At 45.2% G+C, this 22,024-nt stretch overlaps 1 protein-coding gene across 2 annotated transcripts; it reads right to left on the reverse strand.

Annotated features, from left to right (window-relative positions):
* Nucleotides 1-336: 336 nt before the first annotated feature.
* A1CF (APOBEC1 complementation factor) lies at nt 337-21,559 on the reverse strand. 2 transcript variants are annotated; one of them, XM_009816177.2, is made up of 11 exons: nt 21,461-21,559; nt 17,967-18,101; nt 17,648-17,778; nt 15,920-16,158; nt 12,524-12,688; nt 8,955-9,052; nt 7,791-8,061; nt 6,081-6,265; nt 3,672-3,808; nt 2,863-2,996; nt 337-488 (listed from the first exon to the last, which is right to left on the reverse strand). In XM_009816177.2, the coding sequence occupies exons 1-11, from the start codon at nt 21,557-21,559 to the stop codon at nt 337-339; spliced, it is 1,746 nt and encodes a 581-aa protein (XP_009814479.1). The 2 variants fall into 2 exon arrangements, with proteins under 2 accessions (XP_009814479.1, XP_009814478.1); XM_009816176.1 differs by having other exon boundaries at nt 6,081-6,289.
* Nucleotides 21,560-22,024: the final 465 nt, after the last annotated feature.

Below are 22,024 nucleotides of genomic sequence, written 5' to 3' on the forward strand. Positions count from 1 at the left end.
GTTGTTGCTTGTAAACACACACACAATGGTGTGTATGTATATATATACACATATATATGTATGTATATACACACACCTGAGAACCACTCATTTTCTGGGCTGAGATTTCCTTTTAGTGTGAAAATCTGATTTTGAGTTAATTTTTTTTTTTAATTTCTCCTTTCCGCCCCCTAATATCTTGTTATGAAATTAAAGAACTAGAAGAATGAAACTCTGACTAAAATCTAACTTGAGGTGACAGATTAGTTTAAAATCATGAGGGTACAAGAATTACCGGACTGAGATTTTTGTTTTTCTGCCTGTGCTCAATTTAAGGGAACTTGATATAAGACAGGATTAAAATGCTCCATAGCCATCGCTGCGTGCAGCGACTGCGAAGGTGGGGTAGGCTTCGTAGGCTGCGTACGTCGCTAAGTCTTGTCCCATAGTCACTGCTTGTTTGAGCTGAGTGGCTGTGACGGTCGCGGCTGCGTTAGCAATGGTATATCCTGCAGGGGAAAAGAGGGGGAAAAAAAATGCAGATTAATGAAAAGGTGTTCAAAACTCACCATCGCCTGATAGTTTTTGATGGGAAGATTTCGCTGTCGATGGGAATGACGTAGGCAGCAATGAGTTTGTTAATGGGAATAATCTAATTAAATTAAATAGGTCATTTCTGGCATGTTTTTTCTCCACCTTAAAGGTAACAAAAAAAAGCTGGGAAATTAATGCATTTTCTCACCTATTATTTGTTAAACACGCTGCTTGAAAAATGCCCCTCTCTCTGAATATTTTTTCCGTAGGCTCCAATTATTTCTGAGCTAAGAGAGTGTTAATGGTGCTCTGTACACATCATCCCACGCATGACAGGAGGAGGGCAAGAAAATGAAGTAATATAGGGGAAATCTGGGCAGGTTTCACAGAGAAAATATGGCTCTGGTACCCTTCACAGTCAAAACACATGCAATTCAGGACAGCCACGTTAAAGAGGAGGGAAACTCCTTCTATGCAATATTGGGGAGAAAATATTCAGTAAACTGGATTTTTTTTTCCCCATCGGTTTCTAGTGGAAAATGTGGTTTCAACACTTCTTCAAAATTTTCCATGGGAAAATGTTAGCTTTGCTGATTTAAAATGAATCACTGGGAAAACAAACATTGTTTGGGGCTGGTTTGTCTGAAAGCAGGGTGTAGCAGCTTATCGAGCAGACCACAATATTTCATTGTGAAAGAATCAAGAATGAAGACAAAGCCCAAATTTGAGAAGAACAGCTGGGGTACCCATTGGCTCTGCTGGACCAGGCTCTGCTGCCAAACTACATCTCCCAGGGTCCAAAATCTCTGACCGACCAGCTGGGCAATGGGATCAACTCAAGGTCAGTCAGAGCCGAGGTCCTCTTGGTGGGGGAGTGGAGATATTGGGCAACACTGAGAGCACGGTGCCTCGTTGAAGGTGTTACCTCAGGGGAAAACATGGGAAATTCACTATAATTTGAGTATTGTGGCCGCTCAAAGTATCTTCTTTGCATCAGCAAAGCAAGGTGCAACATTTCGACTAGGAAATGAGAAATCTGTCATTTAAAGCCTATCTGCCACCAGCATAAGAGAAATGAGCTGCTGCTACCTGGGCATGGCCTGAGCTGAGCTGGGCTTCAGCAAGCCCTGATGAAGGACCAGTGTGTGTTGCAAGCAGAAACTTTAATATATGTCAATTTGTTGAGTTTCCAAGACAAATAAATAAGGGTGGATGAAAGAAAAAGGAGAGATTATAATTAAGCCATAAGTGGAGACGGGATTCAATAAAAAGCCCATTTGGGTTCCACGCTGCGGAAGCCTGCACAAACCCAGACGAATTGATTTTTCTGTGGTTTTTGCGGACTCCTGTGGCAGGAAGCCGGATAGATTTTTTTTTTTTTTTTTTTTTAAATCCATCCTTGAGACACTCCAAACAACTCAGTAGTACTGACTAATGCATTCCTCATGCGCAGTTTGGCATGCATTGCTCCCACTACATCAGAACAACCGTCATGCTGGAGAGCACAGTAAATGCAATGCCTGAGAGATGGATTCCTGCTCCCAGACTGTGTTTTCCATAACTTCCCAAGCTGTTTTGGGCAGTTGCAAGAGCTGTTGAGTATGAATTCCCAAACTGTAAAAAAACCCTTCCAGTGGGGGGTGCGAGAGCTGGGATCAGATGCTAATTTTCACGGTTGCGTCATTTCTTTGGCGTACGAAATCAAAAGCGTTGGTTCAAAAGGAGTTGGGGGGGTCTGGGGGAGGACAGATGGACTGTGAATCTAACAACCGTGCATCTTTGCAGTGAGGAAGATCTACTCCGTCCTGGGTGGCATCAGCCAGACCGCAGCCAGCAGGTCCAGGGAGGGGACTCATCCCAGATGTGGCACTGGGGACGCCAATTCTGGATCCTGCATCCTATCTGGGGCTCCCAGTTGAAGTGAGGCATCCACAAACTGGAAGGAGTAGAGGAGAGGTGCGTACCTGGGATGGAGTCCTGAGTGGTAGGGGATCCCCATCCTTGGACACTGCCCCAACTCGCCTGGACACGGCCCCAAGCAACCTGCTGTATCTGCGGCATTGACCCTGCTGGGAGCAGGGTTGGACCCCGCCACCCCGGTGCCTCCAGCCTGAGTTGCTCTATGATATGTACACCATAATTTAGGTAGTCCTGATATAGCGACAAATGACTATATAGACAATAAAGATGCCATACACATAAGTAACATCAGTCAAGGTAGAGGCGCGTGCGAGAGCACAGCCAGGTCTGTCCTCAGTGGCCAAAACCCGATTCACTCTTGACATCCGCAAGGAAGCAGCAGGAAAAATAATATTCCAGGAGACCTTTGCTGTACAGACCTTCCCATACCTGGAAAAGCCGGTGCTGCAGGAGGCACCTCTGCTCCCTCCGTGGGAATCCCCAGCGTCTGAAGGGTGTATTCTGCTGCGTAGGTTTTGGCTTCATCGATATAGGCACTGAGCTTGGGTGGTGTGAAGGGATGTCTGTGAACAGAGCAAAATATTAGCTTGTTGTGTTTTTTTTTTCTCCAGGACCTTCCTGCAAGATGTTTTGATCCACTCACAGATGGTATCATCCCACATGTCAAACGGAAACATTATTTTACTGTGCTGATGCATTAACAAAAGGACTCTCCTCGTAACAAAAGGACTCTCCTCGCAGTAGTCCGGTTTCTTTGCTGAGTTTATCAGCCCTGGGTCTCATTTGAGACACAACATCCTTTCAAAGCATGTTGTGCATTTTCAGTCCAAAAGAAAGCCTGCTCAGTCTGGATTTTTCTTTAAAATACACCACGCGCAATGTTTTAGGTCAGAAATGTTCAGAATCATATTTGGAGCCGAATTATCAGCATGTTCCTTCAAGCTGCTTTCTTTTTCCCACAAGAGCTATCGTATGCTTTATTTTTATACTAAAAAGCACCCTTTTGCCTGATTGTTTCTGGCTTTCTGTAATCTTTGCACTACCAGAGAGAGAGCACCAAGCATGGCAGACATCATTATCGGTCTGTTTTAGTTTGTGGATGTTTTTCTCCCTAACATATTAAAAAAAAAAGGAAATAGAGACCTGTGCAATTGTGTTTTGAGGGGAGATGCTAGATAAAATGCCATTTAAATAAAAAAAAAAAATCCTAAAACAGAAAACCTCAAATAGTTACATACATGGTGGGGTTCTGGCTGGCGAGGGCAGGGATGGTGATTTTGTACAGGAAGAGCTGTCTTTGGTCTTGGCCGATTGCAGAGTGGAGCTGGTAAACAGGCTGTCCCCAGTTGTTTTTCTGGCAGATTTCTTCTAAGATCTAGAAGGGAGAAAAGGGATTTATTTTTTTTTTCTTGGGTTAATTCTGCTCAGTAGCCTTCTCGCCCAGCTCCAGCCCCTGTACTGGTCAGCTTCCTTCCCTCCAAAGGGTTTTCAGGGGTGTCATGGCAGCTTCCTCAAGGCTTAGCAAAAAAAAAATATAAAATAAATGGCAGATAGGACACTACATTCACCTTGAAGTATAAGATTCATCTAAATGTTTTGTACTTCCAAAATCCGTTTAATTCCTAAAGCTAATTTTTACCCTGTTAAATCGGATGTCTTTGTCCTTTCGCTGATTAGCTGTTTTATTCTGTTATCGGTGTGGTTTTCTTTGAATTCTCCCCAGAAACTCTATCTATGCACTTCTTTTTAACAGTGCTAAAGCTCTAGGGTTGCATTCTTGCCTCCCTGGCTCAGTGAGTTACGGTGCGTGAAAAGTCCAAACTTTCTTCTTTAAAAAAAAAAAAAAAAAAAAAAAGGCTGCATTTCCATCCAATTAATTAGACAGGCTTCAAAAGGCAATTTCTGCTTCTGGTTTGAAAGACAAATGCTGAACCACGTTGCCCCCAGCCTTAGCACAGCTTATTCCGTGTTAATTAGGAATCGCTGTCCGGAAACGCTCTTGCTTTGGCTTTGTGTTTCTTTCTTTTAACCCACTGGGTATGTGCTGTCCCAAATGGGTTTGAACACAGTGTGGTGTTCCCATGACTCCCAGCTACTTTTTTCGAGTAACTCCACCAGACCTGACACTCAGCTTGAGAAGTTGTTGGGTCTTGGGGCTTTGGGACGTTGGCCATGCTGCCAGCTGGGTCGGACCAGAGCCCCCCGAGGTGCCTCCAACCTGCATTTTGCTGTAGTCTACCTTATTTAAAGTTTACACTTAATTTCATTTAATATCAAAATGTAAAATCTAAATGTCAGTGCTGCTTTTAATCTTGTAATTGTAGCTCCAACTGAAGTTTAGCACTTTGTAGTGTAAATAAACTACTTCGTTACGTTTCTTGACTATGGCAACACTTGTTCCCCCTTGTCCCAACGCCTTTATAGGGACAGCGGTTTGATAATGTTACATCAACATTTAAATCCTCAATAACGCAGATCTACTTATTAACACCGAGCATCCCAGCTAGGCAGCGGGAAGGACATCCATCATTCAAAGATGCTGTTGAAATGGTCTCAGTGCAGCGGATGGGAGAGGCTGACCAAGTTGACAGGTATTAATGAGGCTGTCCTATTAACGAAGTTGTCGTGAAGCAAGCGGTAGCTCTTTAAGTTCTGCTGATGTGAAATAGTAGTGGGGGGGATTAGGGAGCTCAGCTGCTGGGAAAATGTGCCCCAGAAAAGTAGTGTTGCAAGTGCCCGGCGCTGTTACCGCACTATTTGAAATACATGCAGTGGGGGTTTGGCATGGATGGGAAGAGGAAAAAATGAATTTCAACTGCCCTAAGGCAGTGCAGCACCACTCAGACTATTTCACCCCTCTTTCTTACATGCTGATAAAATAGAGTAAGGGGACCGTGAAATTTTGCAGGGGGGAAAATCCCCCACTTTCCAGTTTTCTGGGGGAGAAAAGGATGTTTTCATAGACTTTGGCAAACTGCATGCCATGGCAACTGAAGTATTAATAGGCAAAGATGTGCTTCAAAATTCAGGGTGAAGTTAGTTTCTCATGTTGCTTTGGATGATGTAAGGGGAAAGGAGGTGGCGTAACAGCCGGACCCTCAGAAACTGGGGGAATTTTTTCTGGGTTTGTTCTCCTCAGGCCTCATCCATCTGTCTGGATCCCAGTCCCGCGCGCACAACCACATCAAAAGCCTCCTTGAGCAACCAGAGTTTCTGCGCTGGGCTGGGTTGTGCAGGCGGTCAACAGCTCTTTCCCCATAAATGATTTTAAGACATACATTATTTTTCTCTATATGTGCATTGGTGAAGCCCCAGGCGATGCAGCCTGTTTATCAAACCCATTTTGGGTGAGAATTTGGGTGCGTGCTTTTATGGAGCGACAGCCATAGCTGGTTTTCATCTTACACCCATGGGTGTTCATGAAAATTCTCCTCTGAGGGTGAGCGGACACCGTTCTCCAGTGAGGAGGGTGGGTATTGTAAGATGCAGCTACCGGTATTTTATTTTTTTAATGTCTTTTGAGATGCAAGAATGGGTTTACTCATCAGTCCTCAGTGCAGATTCAAGCAGGGGGCTGTTTTCCCAAAAGCATTTTGGCCAAAGACAACCTCTGGCCGGGATATTTACTCCCTTTTTCACGCACGTACCTGAGGAGCGAGTTTCATCCCTTGGGGCTTTAGCGTGACGTAGTTCATCGGCGTGAGCTCCATTCCTGGCAAGAGGTCGTAGAGTTTATCCTCTCCCCTCTTTTCTCCTTTGAGCTGGTATCCGCGCCCCAGGCCCGTGTACGCCAGGTAGCCGCGACCTCCCAGTCCTCTAACTCCCGCAGCCCCTACAGGTACATTCATGTAAATTTCTAGGAATGTAAGAAGGCATTAAACTGAATCAAATCGACGGAAAAATTACCCTGATTCTCGCTGAAATGGAAAAGTTAGCCCCATTCACGGGTTTGGGAAGAAGATGGGCAGGAGCCCCCCATAGCCTGTTGCTGGGATAACCCAGGCTCGGCACTGACACCCTTTCTTTTGGGCTTGTATGCTTGGATGGGCGAGGTTTTTCGGGGGAAGCCCTGCTTTCTTTCTGACCCGGTTTCCATCTTCTCTGGTCAGTTTTGACTTTGTGGCACCTTTCTAACTGGATTTGTAGTTGAAAGGCAGCTGGTATCATTTTCTACCCACCAGTTTAATTTCACTTTCTTGAAGAATTCAGAGTTTGTACAATCCCTTGTCTATATGAACCAATTTTTTTTTTTTTTTTTGCATTACGCTTCCATTTTTGCTCAGGGAGCTCTACTTGAGAGCCTGGGGAGACTGCAAGGCAAGAGAGGGCTGGTGGGTTATCACATCTGCACCTTTCCCAATGCAACCTTCATAGAGACTGGTCTCACCTCTGCGGGCAAAAACATGGAGGGCAGCAAGGGAAATTCCTCCTCCCCTGTCCCTTTCCTTGGGAAGGGGGAAAAATTGGCCAGCAAAGTCCTTGCCAGCCCTACCGGAGTGCCACGTGGGCTCCCAGCCTGCCGTGAGACCTGGCCACGGGCTTGGGGACACAAGCTGACTGTCACAGGCATCGTCTTTGGAATGAAGATCAAATGGGCAGACTTATTTATTTTTTTGCTAGCTCCCAAGCTTACTTGTGCACTTCTCAAATGACGCCTGCAATGATATTTAATTTAGGGGTACCTGAGCGTGGGGATTTGATCTGGTCCCAGGTGCGGTCACCTGAGATCAAAGGCAGAGCCCCAGCAGCTTTCAGAAATACTCTCTGTTTTCATAGACTGCTTGTTATTAGGTTAATGATCCCCTGGAAAAGGAGTCCATCCCAGAGCACACAATTAATGGCTTGCTCGATTTCAGTGCTGGTTCCCTACCCTGCATGAGGGCGATGTGACCTCCTTGGGAAACTCCGTGGCTTTGGGTCAGAAAACACTGGGACTGGCAAAACTTTCCCTGTGACCTTCAAAGCAAAGAGGAAACACAGCAGAGAGCTGTGCTGGTGGCTGGTTGAGGGAGCTGGCTCTGAAGGGGGGAAAGGAAAACTGTTTTATTTGGTCTTCCCTGCTGGGGCAAAACCAGGAGGATTCCTGGTTTATTTACACTGGAGTGAGGGCAATCTGGAAGCTCTTTCAGGCTTGCTCTGGGAAAACGGTTATTTTTTTCATGCCCTGCTTAATCTGTTGAAAAATCACTATGCCTTTGAGAAGGACAGAGCCTAAAAACTGTGTTTTCCATCCCTCTCTGAAAGGGGTCCAGCATCCAGGGTACAGCCAACGCCTTCAACACGAGTCTAGGGAGCAGCCACCCAAGCCCCGCAGGAGTTATTTTGATAAAGCTGGGTATTGGCGTGACGGGAGTTACCTCGGATGGACGGGGGCCGGATGATGCTCCTGTTGCTGAGCCCCTTGGTGGCAGGGAAATGGAGGTTGGGGATAGCCGTGTAGGCTTGGGGTGCGTAGAAAACCGGGGCGCCCAGGTAGGCAGTGGCGGGGTCGTACACGTGTCCGAAGGCGTAGGTGTATTCTCCTTGCAGCATGGTACCTCTGCCGCCTGTGCCCCGGGTGTATCTGACGTAGCTGTCTTTGTCGACGGGTTTGGCTAATGTCACCTCGATCGGGGACCCATCCAGCACCTTCATGCCAGGGTGGTGGGGAGAGAGCACGGGAGAAGCACAAGCGTAAGTCTCCAAAGTGCACGGGGATTATCCTGCCTAGGGAGGCAGTTTCCCTACATGGTTTGCTAATGGGACGGGAAGATGGAGAAAACCACCCAAAAAAGTCAAAATCTCCCTCCCACAGGTGGAAGAAGGCACTGGCTGGGTGAAGGCTTAGCGTGTTGAGAGCACCCAGCCCTGACCCCTGCCAGGAGAGGCTCCTTAACCGCATTAGCACAGTTGTGAAGCCATCAAAAGGCTTTGCTTCCCTGCAAAGTAGCGTGTAAGTCAGTGAGATTATACGTGCTCCTATGGAGAATAGCAGTAGCACTAAAAATAGGAGAGGGGTTAACACCTCTTTGGGAACAGCTCTTGCATTACAGCGCCGTGAATTACATGCGGCGCAAGAAGCACTAAATACAGCAACCTCCTTGCAAATCCGCATCTGAATTTAGAGCAGATGTTTTGGGTTGACCTTGTTTGTCCCGGTTTGCCATTCACACGCTGCCATGCGAGTGTTTTTGTTGGCAGACGTGGAACACGGATGTGAGCATGAGCCAAGGGAACCATAACCCCTCCTTTGCTAGTCCTCGTTTTGGCTTTGCTCTGCTTTTTTTCAGTGAGGGGTGAACTACAGTCTGAGCTGGGCAAACATTTAGCACGAATGCAAGGAGCAAGAACTAAAATGAAGAGTTTGTGTACATCAGGGTTGCTGAAAAGCAAATTCAGGAGTATAAAAGCAGCCTGCAAGGAGAAAACAGGGCTAACACTTTCAGGATGTTTTTGTAGCTAATGAACCAGGCAGCTTTGTTTCAGCTGCCTATAATGTACTGCATATAAGCCCCAGAAATTAGCATTTACAGCAACTTTACCTTCCCGTTCAAGGCTTTCATAGCTTCAACCGCATCTTCTCTTTTATTAAAGTGCACAAAGGCATAGTCTCTAATTTTCTTTACTCTCTCTACTGCACCTGCAGAAAACGTTGGAATATTAGTTGGAAATGGGTATTAGTTGGAAAATAACAGATCTGAAAGAGCGACTGTGTTGTGTTATGAGCCTTTGGAGAGCAAAGGCTGACCAAGGGTAAAGGAGCAAGAGGACAGTGTCTTCTTACTGCTTAGGATGTATATACCATGGGAAAATAAGTATAAAGGCTGTAGTATTTCAAGGAAAACTAGAAATACTTGAGGTCAGTCACCAGTAAGTTTCCCATTACACGGGAGTGGTTTCCTCCTGTGCTACCTTTGGGCTTGTGTCTCCCTTCCATTACAGACCACCGAGACCCACACGGCTGAGCAGGACATGCCACAACTCGGGATTTGGTGAGCTACAGGTAACGTCACCGTGCGGTCGCCATCTCCATGGTTTTGTACGTACATTGTACATGCTACTCAGAGGTAGCTTCAGAAAAGCTGATGCTTCTGCTGTAAAACAAGGAGGCTCTTCTCTTAACCGTCAACTCAGGACGTTCAGCAAGAACAAACACCAAGTCCTGTCCGGGACAGAGCAGCCCCAAGCATGGGGGTGGGCTGGGACCAACGGGGCAGCAGGACTGTCCCTGAGAAACAGCCTTTCCCATGTGAGTGGGGCAACCCTGGGACGGAGCCCTAGGTGGTGGGGGATCTCCATCTCCAGGGATGCTCCGATTCGCCTGGACACGGTCCCGATCAGCCTGTTGCAGCTGTGTCGTTGGCCCTGCTGGGAGCGGGGTTGGGCTGGAGACCCCCACCCTGGTGCTTCCAGCCTGAATCTTTCTACACTTCTGATTACCCACAAAAATTCAAATGTAAATGGCTTCTTGTTCTTCTCTTCTATGCCGTACCCTACAGCTTTCCCTTGTCAGGTCCTCTGCTGGGAACTTCTTGGCACTGAGATGCTCAGCACTAATAAGTTTGTCTCCAAAATAATCACACCAGTCCTATTTCCCAAGGTCACAAGCTTTAGACATCTACCTTTTCTTCTCTAATCGTTCATCATCCCCACTCCTGTGGATTGGGAAGCATATCATCAACCAGCCCAGCCACCGAGACTCTAACACCCCCAAAGATATCCTTTGGAAAGATGGCTAAGGGATGCTGAACGACTCTTCTGTTGGCTTCTTACACTTTAAAGCTGAACAGGTGCGCAGGGAAATGTCATACTGCCGCAGAAAAAGCACGCACTTAAATAACTGCAGGAGAAAATATACTCCTTTGGCGTTCAGGGGCAGTCATTAGGAGCTCCAGCGGGCTAAATGAAGCCCCTCCCAGCCTATAACCTGAGCAGCCTGCACGTCTTCAAAATGACACCGCAATGGTAAGCAGCACTTCATGTCCTTCTGGGATCGGAGGGTGATTTTCTAAGCCCGAAGTTATGGGAGTTATATGCTGATGCCTTGTTTACAAGTCAAGGCTTTAATGAACTCTCTGTGTTTTGAAAATCCCCCTTCTGCCTCCTTGAGAGTGCTCTGGGTTACTGGTCCTCGCCTGAGCCAAAAATCTTGCTCTTCCCTTCTTCTGCTGCTGCTGGGGCAAAGCAATGTGATACCCACCCTCGGGCCACCTCCACCGAGAGACCGTCTGTGTGATATTACAGGGGGAATATTGTCCCCTTCAGTACATTTGGAGAGCACGACCTTCCTGCTGGAAACTTTGCCAGGGATGAGGATTTTTGCCAAAATCCCTAGGGAGCAAGGGCAGGGCTTTTCAGCGAGGCAAGTGATGCATCTCTCTATAGAAATCATCAGGCACTGAATTTGGCACTGATTTAAGGGGTGATACTTGTGCTATATTACAATTGTACTATATCACAGTATTACTATTGAGTTGCATAAGCAGCATTCCTGGTAATGTCTATGGAGCCCGTAGCAATGTGGTAATTGCTCTGTCAGGGGGAACTCTGGATCGTAACTCCTTTGGTTAGGATCATTTTTTATTGGATGACTTGTTATTGTCAAAACAGCCTCTTAATGCCCTGGATCAAATGTACACTTCAGGCAAGCGGTACTGAACCGCGGCACAATGAAGAAGGCAGATAACCAAGGGGGGGAAGTGAAATCATTTCAGATTCTTGCTGACTTTTTTCATTCTAATCTCACTATGACTTAAACTGCATTTGCTCTCCCCAAAGCTCAGGTTTTGCTGCTCTGATGCACGTTTTCTTGAAAGCATGGCACCGTTTGAAAAAAGGCATTCCTGATTTTATCCACAATAAACAAAGCTGTCTATTTAAAAAAATAAAAAGCATTTCCAGCATGAGAAGTAAAACGATAAAGTGAAAATTAAAGATGTTATAGCTCTTCTGTTGTTGTACTAGAAAACTTGTCTTAGGAGCAAAGCAGATGACTGTTACCAAAGTGTCAAAGGGGCATAAATGTGTTTCTGGGGAGTGCGAGCATTTCAACGTTCAGGAGCAAAACTGGGTAAATAAGAGGAGGAAACAGTTAAGAGAGTGGGATGATACATATTTAACTCAGGGGTAAAATGGGATCTCTGACAGCTTGATGGTGGCTAAAAGTATTAGCCAGAAACATTAGAAGGACAGAAAAAACTCCTAAGGAAACCTCGTAAAGACCTTTGCATTGCAGCCTAGTACAGAAAAAGAAATGTATAGAGCAGAAATGAAAAGTTAGTGAAGGAAAAATGAAGCTCTGTGGTGTAGTTTAAAAAATTAATAGAAGGAAGTTAATAGGAACGAGATGAAAGGCGATTTCACATTGCCAAGCATAAGTTTCTAATGCCTAATGGACTGTGTGGCTTGGAAAGCTGCAGAAATGGGTTATTTTTACTTTGTTGGGTTTGGGTGGAATTTCCTAAAGCTGGAGCAACTTAGAAGTAAAATCGCCAGCAGGATTTTTATTCCCAACGAATCTACTTGCTTTTTGAAAAATCTCACCCTAAGTGCATGCAATATACGCCACGAAGGAATGCAGTCGTATTCTGCGTTAAATGATAAGCACTGATTATTCACAAATTTACAGAAGAATGGGGGAGGCTTTGCATGAAAATGATAGAATTCAGAATTTAGATAGATTAGATAAAAAGCATTTGCATCAAATCACTCTATTTCTATCATCATCCCTTGCCATAGAAGAAGAATCCTGAAATCACCCAGCTCTTTCACCAACTCTCTCTTTTTAAGAAAGACCAAAATTATTCAAAATCATTTTTATGACACAGGCATCCCCATGCAGCATTTTGGCTCTCTTCCAGTTGTCAATCATCCTAAAAAGGTTAGTAGTGTTGTTAGCTGGAAATTAAGCAGCCCTTAATGGGATGACATGATGTGCATGTTGGGTGGGAGCCTTCAGCCTAGTGATGGTTTTTGTGGCATTGCACATGAACGTTTTACAGCGGAAAACCAGCTATTTTTATCTCTTTCTTTGGCGTTTTATGAATGGAGAAATATTTCCATTTGCAGTTGCAGTACTTATTTAGGAGCTACTGTGTCAATGGGTTCCTACCTGGTTTGATGTTGTTGAACTCCTTTTCTATGGTCTCTTCAGTGGTTGAGAGCATGAGGTTCCTCACATAGAGGATTTTCACTGACGACATGGTGTCTTCGTCCACCTCCACTTCTGGTTCTGCCCAGTCAACGGCAATAGGGTGTCCCCACAACTGGATCCTTCCTTTAAAGGAATTGGCATGGTCAGTGTCAGACAGGCTTTGGGTCCTCTCACTTCTGCTCAGAGACTATTTCACGTGCAATATGAACAGCAGAATAGGCCAATTCGACAAACGGGACCGAAATAAGCCTTTCTAGCTCAAAGCATGGCTGCTTCGATAACTCATTTCCCAAAGCAGATGGTCACACTTTGAGCGTGCTCCCGCTAATACCTTAGATGCCTGCAGAAATACAGTGTCCAGAATTAAAGAAGTGAAAATATGGCATGATTCACTAACGTCTGCATTCCCTGGAGTGCTCTCTAAAGGGAAATATTTTGATGAACATATACAAATCCCTCTTGGCTGCAAAATTTTCATTCCCTACATAATAGGAAAGGGATCCAGAAGTCCCAGCTGGATGAAATGAAATAGTAAAAGCAAGGATGTCTCTGTGTGCAAGTATCTGAAGTCGTATGGTCCCCGCTGGGTGAAGTTGCAGCAGAAGTAGTAGAAAGGAGGGAGACAAAAAGTAACAAGGCATAAAACAGGGCATGGAGGAGAAGCCCATGGACTCTGTACACACTGGATCGAGCCGCTGAGGGGCAGAGAATAAAAAGAGCAAATAAAGAGGTAATTAAAGGTGATGTTGTCGCCATGTTATCATGCCGAGGTCCACAATCATTTGCACTGAGTCACCTAATCTGTTAAGTAATTGATTAGTCAATTAGTGATGTTTAATATGTAATGAAAACTGACTGCCACAAGCTTATCTCAAAGCTGTGGGAATCGCAGCGAGGAGCAGCAGGACAGCGGCTAAGGCAGAGGGACCTCTGCGTAGTGATGGTTCCTTCCCCTCCTGTCTTCTCCAGATGACAATGATACCTCTTTCCTCCTCTTTTTCTTCGCTGCCCCTTCTGCAAATCTTGCAGGGAGATCTTCCTCCCTTTTCTCTTAAGGAGTGGTTGAAATCTGGCTACATACTAATATCCAGAGCCCCAGATTTCATGTTGTGCTCTATCTGTGGCCCACTTTTTCTTTGGCAGTTTCTCCGGCAAGCAGCTAGTTCTTTGGATGTACAGTAGAGATTATTTTCTGTCTTAGCAGCATAGTATGTGCTAGATATTCCTTCCAAATAATGAAATAAAATGTCTGCCTCTGAACTGCAAATGTCCCCCAAAGAGTACGCGGGTCTTTCTGTGTTTTCTCTTTCTTTCTGATCTTTATGACATGAAGATTGGGTCCTCTGAGGCCTTAATTATGCTAAAACCTGGAAGAAACCTAGGGATGCCTATGCCGATAGAGGGAAAATGAGAATCCTGAAAAATATTTTTCGAGAGATCTAAAAAAAGGCATCCTGTCTTGCATCTCTGCCTGGATAATCCATCTAAGATGGGATGGGAGCTCCAAAATAGAGAAAATTAGAGGGCAAGGATAGAAAAACAGGTCTCAAAATTCTATATTGGGAGTGAAAATTAACGAACTAAATGGGAAGAAGCTGCTTCCTGCTAGGAAGGCTCATGAATGAGCCGGGATTTGTGGAGCGAGGTTGGGCTGATGTTCAGCTTTCAGCACTGCCCAGTCTGACTCTGGCTGTTAGTGACCAGAAATAGAGAGTTGGCTGCTGATGGCAGCCGGCTGAAATGAAAGGCTGCGTGCCCCTTTCTGAATTGCCATTTTCTGTTCAATAGTGGAAATAATGACCTGGTTGACTTGCAGCAAGGAGCTAAGCTTGGTGCCTGCACTAGTCTCTTGCTACAACCCAGTCTTCCTCCACCCTTTTGTTGAAGCAGGAGAGAGGACAAAATTTTCATAAAAAGCATCTTCCTTTTTGAGCATTTCTGTCCCTTCTACAAAGCTCCCCCAAAGAACAACGAGGTTCAGCATAAAGGAAGTGTTGTGATAATGATATTCAATCTCACATTCATCCAATGCATCAGCTGGAGACATACTCATTCTGGCTTGAAACTTTTTTCAAGTTCCTCCCGTATGTTTGCAACATCAGAAGACTCTGGCTCCTGCTCAGGCCTTTGAAATTCCTCAAACTGTTTACCAAGATGTCCCTAAATTGGAAATCACTAGCGCATTGCACATGTCTGTTCAGGGCTACATGCTCGTTCCATCTGTCTCGCTGTCTTTGCTCAGGATTTCAAGTGCTCTGCTCCCTCAAGGCTGCCGTCGGCAGCTGTGGCTGTGCCTGCTCCTTCCTTCGTTCTCAATATAGAAACCACGGAAAAGTTGTGCTGAAGCACAGACCAGCTGAATGTGCTCCCACAATCAGGGAGATGCTAAACTGATGCAGAAAATGCAGAATAAAAGGAAAACTAGTCTGTGTGAGATATCCCACAATAGCTAAGCTTATTCAGCGCTCGAAATCATGCTCATTTTTTAACAATAAGAAAAAAGGATTTTAAATTACTGAAGATGTTTCATGGGCTGTTGTACAGAAAGAGTGAAAGAAGGCCGGTGGGTTATGAACAAGTCTCAAAACAGGTTGTTCATTGGATTCTTTCACCAGCAAGTTAGCTGGGTTTGACAAAGCAGTTCAGGAGCTGCAGAGCAAAAGAAAGCATGAGAAAATCAGTGAAACCACTGCAACTGCACTTAATGTTAAGTGACTCCTTCATCTAACACCTGCCAAACTTCTCTCTGCTTCACAATGGTCTTTGAATGTCCCCCCAGTGCTAAATTGCATAGACTTATTCTTCATATTGTTTAAATCCTAAAGCAATTCCTCATTTGAAGTTTATTCCCACACAGAAAATATCCATTTTCAGGAACATCCTCAGTACATTCTCAAGACTGAATATGTTCTTGGATGCTTTCCTGAGTGATTCTCTCCAAGAGGCCATAATTGAGGCCATATTTTATATGTAATCCAAGATAACCACAGGATAATACATATCCTACAACAGAGCTGTATGGATACACGCAGCTAAACTTGTCTAGCTGTATTTTTAATAAATTCAAGCTCCTAAATGAAGAACATGGATAATGAGCATGGTGCTACATCAGGATCTGTAGTTAATCGCCCACCCTGCACCCCAGAGCCAGGGTGACTCCACCAGCCAGCCATGGCGTATTGGGGTCCCTCCTTGCTCTGAGTGTCTCTAGCGAGCGAGAGGAGAAAACCCAGCAGCATTCGCTTCCTCGGGTACCTGGGTCCTCTGGAGACTTCGGTCTCACCGCAGTGCAACGTGTACCTAAGTGACTCCTGAGATGAAGCCATCCCTACCACCCTCACCACCTGTACTAACCTGGGAGCAATTTTCTCCTGGCCATGGCTGCTGCCCGATGGCTTTCATATTCCACAAAAGCAAAACCCCGGTTTTTGGTTTTATCGGCTGCGCTAGGGTAGACAATGACGTCCACGACTCCGTCCGTGACTTTCTTCATCTCTGCTAAGATTTCCTCCCTCTTCTTCGTTTTGGGGATCCCTCCCACAAACAGGCGGCAGTTGTCCACGCTGGCACAGACTCCAAGGAGGCGCCCATTCCTGAGTATAAACAACATTGCTGGTTTGTCAGAAGTCAGGATCAGTTCTCAAAGAGAGGAAAAAATTAAAATAAACCCCCCTTCTTGTCCAAAAACACAAGGTCAAACACAAGGCCTCTTGCTCCTGCGGCATATGTTGTTTGGCATATTCCAGCGGTTGCATTGCTCAATGCAAAAGTTAACGTGAAGGCTGCCACTCTGCTAAATTTGACATCAAAGTAAGGCAGCACAGTTGAAATGAAGGATTTGAGACCAGCGAGAAACCCAAGCCAAATTTTGCTTTCCCTTCCTGGGATTCTGCCTTTTGCTATTTGCAAAAACGGCTGCTGCCAGGCAACTGTACCTACCGCCCATGGTCACAGCAGTGACTCTAGTGTTGCCACCAGTATAAGCCAGGATTTGTTGTGTTCGCCAATGACTTGTAGCTTCCCAGTCACCATTGGGCCTCACAGTTGTGATTTTGGGGAAAGAAAATCCCTTATCACGGAGAGACACCATTTAGGGGCTTACTGATGCCAACTGCTGTGCAGACCCCAAAGTAAAAAATTCCTTACACACACTTTGCTCACCTCTTCATGGTCCAAGTACCTCTTGCAGGTCTTGAGAAGTTAAAAACTTCTTTAGAGGAGTCTTTAGGACAAGGGAAGTAAGCAGAGGAGGTGGCGGTGGATGAAGCCTGATCTTTAAGACCTCCCAACCTCTGATACAAATCACGTTTTCAAGCCCTCCCTGTGTACCTTGCGACTTGCTCATCCTTAGGGTTGCTAGTAAGGCAATTCGCAACCCATCTTTTTTTATTAAAAACAAAAATGGAAGCCATAGAATTGCCAGAATGGTCTATCTCTAAATGCTTCTAAGCAAAGGCATCTACTCATCCCACTTTGAACTGGAAAAAAACATTAAGTGTGGTTGAAATCAAAACAAAACATATTGATGGGCCCATATGTTGTTGATTTCTGGGTGTTTTGTTCCCAATTTTTAGTCACAAACACGAGGGCTTTTTCTGTTCCTAGCCATTAGGAAATGTCACTGTTTTGCCAATTGGTTTCCATCCTATTTCACCATTTTTTGCAATCACTCTGTTTGCGAGAACATATCTGCAGTATAGGTCACGAGGGAGACTATGAGTAGAAATAAATTAACAAAAAACAGCCCGGAAGGGAACGTGAAATAAACAGAAATGGTTAGGCAAAAGTTAATTTGATCCAAAGCAAAATAATTTTTCCAATGTTCTGGTAGATATTTTTTTTTTTTATTTTTGTAAGGAAGAAATCGCCTGCAAAAGATTTTGGCTCTGATGAGTGCTACATACTGCCTTTGTACTATGGCATAAAGCAATGACTGCATGAGGAGACAAGAGGTGATTTCCTCTTAAGGCTTAGGTATCTAAATAACCATCCTCTGGGCTGCAAGGAAAAATATGACTTACATAACAAAATAGATGAATACATATGATTTAAAGTTAATGTGAAGGTGGTTGCCACTCTTACCTAATTTCATAATTATTGAGTTGCTTTATTGCATTCTTCGCCTCCTGTTTATTCGAGAAGGTCACGAAGGCGTAGCCCCTGTTGTTGCCATTAAAGTCCATCATCATTCTCATTTCGTAAATTTTGCCAATCTGCGAATAGAAAGAAAGAGGTTAGTCAGCAAGGTGGGAGGTGTTTAAACAAGACCGGGTGCTTCCTTGACTATATCACGTCAGAGCTCCACTGGTAGTCTGAGCCAAATCCTCTCCAGTTCAGCCTTGAAATGAAGCTTTGATCATCACTAACCTCTGCAATACAACAACCCGTCATAAAGTCTTACTTTTTCACACAGTGGTATAAGTTCATCTTCAAAGAGGTCTCGGGGCAGTTTCCCAATAAAGATCTCACACCCCCTTTCTGGCGGAGGGCCATCCCAGCCAGGTGGTGGGCCTCCGTATTTCCTCTGCCCATTTTCCTGCCATGGAGAAAAAGAAAAGAATGGATTAGATATAGATTTTAAATGTGGATGTAACCAACTCCTTCCCAGGCAATGACACTTTAGACATGCTCCATTACCAGTGGGCTGGAGGCAGACGCCCGCCTTCCCTTCAAAGGGCCACTTTTTACAGACTGATCAGAGATAACGTAGTGTGCATTGGCTGTCCCACTGCCATATCTGTACTGAGAGGCTTTGACAACCCAGTTAGTATGCTGGGATGTACTGGAAAAGGGTCTGGTTTGTACTAGCTGAGTTTTGCTAAGGAACATGCATCAGTGTATGCTCTGCAACTCAATTGCTACTTCAGATGTCCAAGATGGAGACAGTCAAATACCTCCTTGGCAAATGTAGGTCTTCTTGGCTATGGGAAGTGAATCTCTGCAGGCTGTGTGTTAGTTGTGGACTGCGTAATGTAACACTTGCAAAATGTATAACTTGTCATGATTCTTCATCCAATCATAAACATTTATTAGCAATTATATTGCTTCTTACTTTAGTAATTGATGGAGAGCTTCCTACTCTACAGACCAAAGAAAAGATACTGGAAGGATCATGTTTGAAAACAGAAGGACTTGCCAAAAGCAGAAGGTATCTGGACCTCAGAAAGTGCTAACATAGGGAGAAAACTGGAGGTGAAGGTAGAAATTTGGAGAGAGACGTGGACAGAATGAAAGGGGCCAGCCAGGGAGCCTGAGGCATCATTGGCAGTAGATGATGCTGGAGCTGCTCAACGCTGTTGAAAGAAGATATCTGCACCAGCAGTTGGTTTTAGCGAAGAGGTAGCAATGCTTGGCACAAGGCGTGGTGAGGACCTGGGCCTGGAGATGGGCATGGCGAAATGGTGCACCCCAACGCCCACCCCTTCCTGCACCCGGGAGCAGTGAAGCCCTTTCTCTAACCGTGCTGAGCATTTCAGAGGGAGCGCAGCAGGGCAGGAGGTCTGGGCAGAGGAGATGACAGAAGCAGCCCCACAGAGGGGACAGAGGAGGGCCACCGATGGTGGGAGGCCACGGGAGGGGCAAAAGATGACGCCTGCCTACCCAGGAGTTTCTTTAGGCAGGGAGCAAGTCTTGGCCCCAAATAATATTCAAAGATGTGAAGACCAGCCAATATTTCCTCTTTTTGCTATGGTTTTGCTAGGTGAGTGTGTCTCTGTTCTCTTCTCCGATTTTTAATAATCTTTCCTGTATTTCTTGTTGTCCTTCTTTCCTTCAGTCTCATGCTTTCTTCCTCTTTCTTTCTCTCTTTCTTTCTCTCTTTCTTTCTCTCGCTTTCTTTCTCTCTCTTTCTTTCTTTCTTTCTTTCTCCATCTCCCTTTCTCTTGCTCCCTTCCTTCCTTCCGCCTCCTTCCTTTCTCTCCTTCCCTCTCCCTCTCCTGTCCTGCAGTGATGCCCTGCTCCCAGAGGAGCTGGGTCATTTTTTCCATTTTTGGCTCCCTGATCATTTCTGTAGTCATTTCCCGCTCTGGGATTATTCCAGGCAAGTGAATGCCTGTACGGCTGACTTAAGAGGAAGGCCTAAAGCACGTAAGCAGACAGGGATTCTTGCAGGAAAATAAGAATACACCACAAGCTCCTTCAGTTTTCCTGAGCCTATAACAGGTCCAGAATTATCCATGCTCATTCCTGTTTTGCAAATGTTTTCAGCATAGTGATGGAGTCACGGGGACATTTGAATTTATGAATGAATTCTTATAGCAAATCTAACAGCAAGACCATGATATTTCAGGCTCCTCTTCTGCCCCCAGTTTGGCTGAACTGAGCACATTGCTGGCGTGGGATTTTTCTGTCTCTAGAGCCATTTGCTAGGTGAAGACAAGCCTGTGTTTTGTGTTGTTGCAGTCATCTGCGATCTTCACTGGCGTGTCAGCTGGAGGAATGCTGAGCTCAGCAATAATGGTCTGAAAATGGTCAGAGTCGTCTTAGTGTCCCGCTTTAAGCCAAGCGAGAGACAATCAAACAGTTGTTTTCTTTTTCATTTTGTCAATGTCTGTGGGAGCTGGTGTGCAAGGAGGGGCAGCAAGAAATAAAGTCTTCCCTCAACCTGCAGTGGCTTCGTTTGTGCCTTGAAGGCGGCATCTCAACAAACTCAACTTGACAAGGTGTCTGGAGGGAAGGAGGACTTCATCATCCGCTTCACAAAGATGAGTGACCCTGGCATGCATTGAGGAAGAAGGTGTTTGGCTGCATCAATAGATAGGTTGGAAGAAAAGCCCAGAGAGGCATGGAAAAGGAAATTAGGGGGCGGGGGGGGAGATAAAAGAGTAAGCTTGGAATGGAAAAGGTAGGGAGAAAGAAGATGTTGGGGTGTGGAAGGGGACTGGGGGTTGAAATCTGTGGTTTAGGAATGAGCTAGAGCCAGATGTGACAGTATGAAAAACTGAAGACCTAAAGAATTAAAGAAAGCCACAGTAAATGTAAGACATAAGAGAAGTTATTTGTCTTCTGGTTCAGGTACAGCAGAAAGCCTCCTCAAGGGCGACAAACCCAGCTGCTGGCCTGGTCCTGGGGCACACTCAGGATTGAGGGCTATAGGAAAATGCTTTTTCCCAGGAGTCCCAGTTTTTGCTTTGGGCTGTTGTGCCCTCTAGTGCTATGCAAAGCAAGGCAAAGTTCAAGGCAAAGTTCAAGGCAGCCACCTGCCTAAAATTCCATGTTTTCAGTTACTTCTTCCAAGATGCAAAGTTGGTCATATTAGTGCCCAACGCTTTCAAAAAATCAGCTTGTTTTGGTCATGTTAACTGAGAAAGACTTCTTCAGATGGCTTTTGAAGGACATGCCCAGTCTCCACCTTCCCTAACCAGAGGAGGCTTTGCACTTGGAGACCTTGAAGACTAAACTGGGAGCAAACCTTTGGTGTTTGGGCAGGTGAGGCACCTGCCTCACATGTATTTGTACAATTGTGCAAGGATCTGTACAAAAGGCAGATCTGGTGGTGATGCGTTGGACTTCCTATGGCCAACTCTGGACCTATGCTCTTCTGAAATTTTGTTTAGTGGGTTTTCTTTGCTACGCTACCACTGCAGCCATGACTTTGAGACAGCAATCCCAACCTTTCCCAACATTTAGCAGTGCTCAGGGGTTTTTTTTTCCACCCTTATCATAATTGGGCATCCGGCAAAGAATTCCTGGAGGAATAAGATCCTGCTTCACAAAAGACAGCATCTGTTACATGTAGTTATGTGCAGAACATATGTTAGAGAAAAACAGAGGGAAGAAGAATGAGCAAGGAGCCCTTCAAGCATACAGATTCGCTGCTCAAGCCCCCGATGCAACGCATCGCTTCAGGATGAAGCCAGACACTGCGCACAAAAGGACGTGACCGTGAGTTCCTACCTGGATCAAATTATATCCCGTTCGCTGAATTAACGCACGGAGGGCAGCTTCTTTCTGTGTGCCGGTCAATCCATCCCCGGATTTGTGATTTGATTCCATTGTGAGTGATTATCAGCAAAAAATCAGGTTAATTAGGGGTGCTCACTGCAATCAAATTTAAGATAAATTAAATAAATTAATACAGCTAGGAGGAGAAAGTTCACGCTCCTGAGAAAGTTAACAGGATCGTTCTTCCTAAATCAGTTTTTTTGAGATAAAACCAAAACAAAACACCACAGACCATGGAAAAAGCAAAAATATCCCTCTCACTGCATGAAAATAAATAGCATTTAAACCCACAGACAGATTTTGGACAGCACTCCAGTGAGACGCAGAGGGAACATATCCGTGCACGTGTCTTAGGAGGGAAACACATGTAATATGCCTAATCCTGCGTTGAGTACATGACAATGAGTCCTTCATGCCATTGCATCCATTGATGCTGGGAAGGGAACCTTGTACAAGCCATGTTTGGCACTTTATGAGAAACAACACCTAGGTCCAGATTTGGTCTATTTTTAAAAA

Source organism: Gavia stellata, chromosome 9 (genome assembly GCF_030936135.1).
Source record: "Gavia stellata isolate bGavSte3 chromosome 9, bGavSte3.hap2, whole genome shotgun sequence".
NCBI classification, from domain to species: domain Eukaryota; kingdom Metazoa; phylum Chordata; class Aves; order Gaviiformes; family Gaviidae; genus Gavia; species Gavia stellata.